We start from the raw sequence: 5531 nt of genomic DNA, 5'->3' as shown, positions 1-5531 counted from the left end.
AGCAGTCTGGAGCAGAAGGGTCTGACTCAGCAGTGACGGGCACAGGTCAGAGGGGCTGGGACTCTGCCCTTGGCGATGGGTCTGCCTGTGTGCTAGTGGGTCATGTGGGACTCTGTGTCCATGACTGTGTGTGTGTGTGCATGTATTGTGTCTGTTTGAGTATATGCTTGTCTGACAGGTGTGTGTGTGTGTGTGTGTGTGTGTGTGTGTGTGTGAGATCTGTACCCATGAGGTCATGTATTTCCTGAGGTGTCCTTCATCTGCCGCTCCAATGACTGAGAAAACCGTAACCTAATCAACTCCCTGTTGCTTAAAATAGATCAGCTGTCACTTCATGTACCTGAGTGTGACTGAGTTGATTTGAGCTTTGAACTTTTTCTTTACTTTTATTAAACATCCTAAAAAAAAATGCTTCAGGCATCATGCTGGCAGAAGTTTCAGCAAAATCTCTGACAAATCTCACTGAAATTCTGGGAAAGTTTCCTCAGTCCCTGGCCTGTTTCCACATCCATGGAGAGGAAAGAGGGACCCTCGCCTCGTGAACCCCAGAGGCGCTCGGGCAGTGTTTGCTGTGCCGACAGAGGTCAGGGTATCTGAGAAGGTTTTGTCAGCTGAAAGTACCTAACTATGAAGGAATTACATTACTGAGGAAGAGGACAAAGAAGATTTTGACAACTTTGTACCCTCAAAGCTCTAAAATAATGTTGTTCTTGGCTACCCCAAAAAACAAAAGGGAGGTTCCCGTGTGTGATGGTTAAGAGCGAGGGTTCTGATCACACACATGTTAGACTGAACCCTGTGAAGTAACCAATACTTGGTAATTTTTAATTTATAGGAAATGATAGCACATATATATCAGTTGTATCCACTACACATCACATACAGATACAGATATACACACGTGTGTGTGCCAGGCTGTCCCCTACTGCACTGTGTGTGCCTGTAGCATTTGTATCATTTAAGTGTCTATCTCTTAAAAGTTAAAATAAGTTAATAAACACAAATTCTTAGTACAGATGTGAACAGGTCTTAAAACCCAGGACTTAAGGCTGATGTGTGGATCCAATTAGGAAACTTGGATAAAGTCCTCAGCCCAGTGCTGAATGTTCACCAAAATGTTCAGCATACTAAGAACGGTAGTTTGTGGACTGCTCTGGCTTTGGAGCCATTCTGGCATCAAGGGCTTTCAATGGCCACCCTTTTCTAGAGTGTCCGTGAGTTTACAGCTGCAGGTCAATGGAACCTGGAAGATCCACAGGAAGAGTGTGACACCGCTCCAACCACACCAGAGCAGCACTGAGTCTCACGTTACTTTAAGGCACAAACAACTGATACCAGTTTTCCGGGGTTATCCTCTATTTCTGCCACATTGACTTAGTGTGGTGTGGCTCTAGCGTGGTGGAAAAATTATCACTCCAAGCCCATCACGATCTAACTTCACAGAAGACGGGACCTTGCTTTTCTTGTTCAGATCCTACTATCAGTCTGTTAGAGATCCAGACAAAGTCTCGAATGTTTAATCAATACTGATGAATGAAACATAGAAGGCACTCTTGCTTTCTGTGTAAATGTAGGTGCTTGTTGGGGCGTGCTTTGGGGTGCAAAGTGGTTCCTGAAACCAGACTGTGGTAGAGTGAAGATGAGAAATTAATAGAACAATAGTTAAAAATTCATAGTTTTCCTAGAGAATTAGAGTCTGAGACGTGATGGTCCTGGGAGTCCTTTCCTGGTTGCTGAAAGTCCGAAACCTCTGGATTCTGTGTAATCAGGTCTCGCAGTTGTTTTCAAGGTGTCATGTTTTCCTGGAGTCACACTGGGATAGAGCGAGGACATACACTCCTACAGGTGTCATTAATTATTCTGTGTGTGTGTTTAAAAAGAATGGTATTCCTGGAATATGACAGCATGAGACATGATGGTCCTGGGTGTCCTTTCCAGGTTGCTGAGAGTCCTAAACCTCCTTCCTCCCAGCAGACAGGGAGCAGCATGGGGCCCGAGAACCAGAGCAGCGTGTCCGAGTTCCTCCTCCTGGGGCTCCCCATGCGGCCAGGGCAGCAGCGCGGGTTCTTCACCCTGTTCCTGGGCATGTACCTGACCACGGTGCTGGGCAACCTGCTCATCATCCTGCTCATCAAGCTGGACTCCCGCCTGCACACGCCCATGTACTTCTTCCTCAGCCACTTGGCCCTCACTGACATGTCCCTTTCATCTGTCACTGTCCTGAAGATGCTCACGAACATGCAGACTCAGAACTCCTTCATCTCCTACCCAGAGTGTATTTCACAGGTGTATTTTTATATACTTTTTTGTTGTATTGACAATTTCCTTCTGGCAGTGATGGCATATGACAGGTATGTGGCCATCTGTTTCCCTCTACATTACACCGCCATCTTGAGGGAGGGGCTGTGTGTGCTGCTGGTGGCTGGCTCCTGGATTTTGTCCTGTGGCAGTGCCCTGTTACACACGCTCCTCTTGGTCCGACTGTCCTTCTGTGTCAACAACACTATCAGCCACTTCTTCTGTGAACTCACTGTGCTCCTGAAGCTGAGCTGCTCTGACATCTCCCTCAATGAGCTGGTCATCTTCACTGAGGGGGGATTGTTTTCAATTCTACCTCTGTTTATTATTTTAGGTTCATATGTTCGTATAGGGAGCATCATCTTGAGGGTCCCCTCCACTAAGGGACTCTATAAAGCCTTTTCTACCTGTGGCTCCCATGTCTTTGTGGTATCCTTATACTATGGGACAGTTGCAAGTGTTTACTTTTTTTCCTCCTCATGGGATTCCAAGGACATCACTGCTTCGGTCATGTACACGGTAGTTACCCCCATGCTGAACCCCTTCATCTACAGCCTGAGGAACAGAGACATCAAACAGGCCTTGGAAATGTGTGTCAGAAGGGTTAGTATGCAGTCAGGAGCACAATGAACTCTATCTTCTAAAATACTGTATGGTGGACACTTCTATATAACTTTAATAAAATATGCATTCTATTATCATATGATATATAAGTGTTGTTAATATTTCAATCTGTTCAAGTTTTCCACATAGATTGTTAATAATTATTTACTCCTAATTACTATTTTTCCTTGGTCATCTCTTCCTAGATGTATGCAAAATATTGCACAATTATAAATGTGAATTTTTCATTTTTCCTTTGAGATATTTCAGTTTTTTTATGTCATGAGGACACACTGATTTAGCATCATGATCTGCTCCTTATAAACCTGGCTTTTTTTTTTAAGTGACTTCTTTATGCTGGCTTTCACTGGCTTTAAGCGGATTCGGCGCAATGTTCCCAACTCACATTCACTGACATTGTGTGGTAGAGTGCAGTCAGCCATGGTAAGAATAATTACAATATAAAAATGTGTAGGTGCACCTTGGCCAGTTGGCTCAGTGGTAGAGTGTCGGCCCAGTGTGTGGAAGTCCTGGGTTTGATTTCCAGCCAGCGCACACAGGAGAAGCGCCCATCTGCTTCTCTACCCTTCTGCCTCTCTTTCTCTCTCTTTTACCCTCCAACAGCCAAGGTTCCATTGGAGCAAAGTTGGTCCAGGCACTAAAGATGGCTTCATGGCCTCTGCCTCATGTGCTAGAATGGTTCTGGTTGCAACAGAGCAACATCCCAGATGGGCCAAGCATCGCCCCCTAGTGGATCCCAATCGGGCGCATGCGGGAGTCTCTCTTTCTGCCTCCCTGCTTCTCACTTCAGAAAAATAAAAAATAATAATAATTTTTAAAAAATATGTCACTGCTTCAAAGTGAGAGGTCTTTTAAAATAGGTAGAGGGAGACTTTTATAAATGTATTTAACAATATACCACTTCATTTATAATTAGGAGATATTTCTAGAAATGGTGTATTTGATACACCTGTTTCATTTTTATTCTCTTGCCTTCCTCCTTTTGATTAAATACATATTTTGTTACTTCAACACCCCTTTTAAGCCTATTAACCATTCATTACTATTATAATTTATAATTCATTTCTGTGCTATATGTTGGTATTATACCTTACTTTCTCCTTAATTATTTAAATTGCATTTTTATACTCAAAACAAAATTTACCATTTTAGGCCTTTAATGTCTACAATTCATTGACCTTAAGGCCACTCATCACCCATATCTCATTTGCAACCCATAAAGAATTCTCTGTAGAACCTCAATACATTTAAGTAATACTCAAATATGAGAAAAAAAAGAACAAAGATATCTATGAATCAATATAAAGCAATATCAGGATACCTGGTTAAAAGGGGAAAAACAATGCATAGAGTAACACTTACAGTATGCAACGTTTTATGTAAACATGAAAGAAAAACACAGTGCACATATGTCTGCGTATTTGAGCACACAGAGACACTGGGAGAATAAATAGAAATTAACAACATTGTTTACCTACAGGACATGGGCAGAAGAATCAGAAGATGAGTATGATTATTTGTATAGTTTTGACTATGTTGTCTTTTACCACTAAAAAAGAGAGGTGGTAAGCCCGCCCTGTGCTGGCACAGTGGATAATGAGTCGACCTGGAATGCTAAGGTCACCGGTTTGAGACCCTGGGCATTCCCAGTCCAGACACATAAGATAAATCAAAAAGACATGGTGAATTAAGCAAGATAGAATAAAACAAAACTACTGAAACTAACTATATTGCAAATTACTACCATAATTTGACTAAAGAGGAAAATAAAATAAGTAACCTAAGTAATTATTGAACCCAGAATCATCTTATATACAATCACCATAAAAAAAAGGGAACACATTTTAGCTGTAATTTGTTATTAACAATATTCTGATTTCAAGATTCTCTTTTTTTCTTAAGTGAGAGGTGTGAAGTCAAGGAGGCAGAGAAACATGATCCCACATGCACCCCAACAGGGAGCAGGGATCCACCTAGCAAGCGTCCTACGAGGTTATGCTCTGCCCATCTTGGGCAGCTGCTTAACTGCTCAGCACTGAGTTTTTTGAGCTCCTGAGGCCAGGCCATAGAGCCACCCTCAGCGCTAGGACCAATCAGCATGAACCATTTGAACCCTGGCTGTGGGAGGGGGAGAGATAAAGAGAGAAAAAGGAAGAGGGTGAGTGGTGAAACAAATAGTTGTTTCTCCTGTGTACCCTGACTGGGAATCAAACCCAGGACTTCCACACACCAGGCCTATGCTCTACCACTGAGAAAACAGGCCAGGGCTGATTTCAAGAATCTGAAACAGCTCACCCTGTGTCCAATCATTCAGCAAATTAATAAATATAGAGGAAAAGGTTGAGTCCTCGCTCATGGGGAAGGTGCTGTGTACATGGAGAAGGAGAAGCTGGAATGAATTCTCTGTGGTCACAATAGAATTGGAGATGTCAAGTAATGGATTTAAGAAAGTATAGATAGAAATATATATATATTTTGTCAATATATACTCTGTTCCAATCCCACATATGTTTTGATTTGTTTTGTTTTGTTTTAGCAAAAGAGAGAGAGAGTGAGGCAGAGAGAAGGACAGACAGGAGGAAAGAGAGATGAAAAGCATCAATTCTTTA

The 5531-nt window shown here is 42.4% G+C and overlaps 1 protein-coding gene across 1 annotated transcript; it reads left to right on the top strand.

Moving 5' to 3' along the window:
* Positions 1-1971: 1971 nt before the first annotated feature.
* Positions 1972-2928, top strand: LOC136391190 (olfactory receptor 1J4-like). The gene has a single exon (XM_066362709.1). It carries the CDS (start codon positions 1987-1989, stop codon positions 2926-2928), a length of 942 nt encoding a protein of 313 aa, XP_066218806.1. The 5' UTR covers positions 1972-1986.
* Positions 2929-5531: the final 2603 nt, after the last annotated feature.

Source organism: Saccopteryx leptura, chromosome 2 (genome assembly GCF_036850995.1).
Source record: "Saccopteryx leptura isolate mSacLep1 chromosome 2, mSacLep1_pri_phased_curated, whole genome shotgun sequence".
In the NCBI taxonomy this organism is placed as follows: Eukaryota; Metazoa; Chordata; class Mammalia; order Chiroptera; family Emballonuridae; genus Saccopteryx; species Saccopteryx leptura.
The sequence above is the reverse complement of the archived record's forward strand: the minus strand, read 5'-3'. Positions and strand labels throughout refer to the sequence as shown.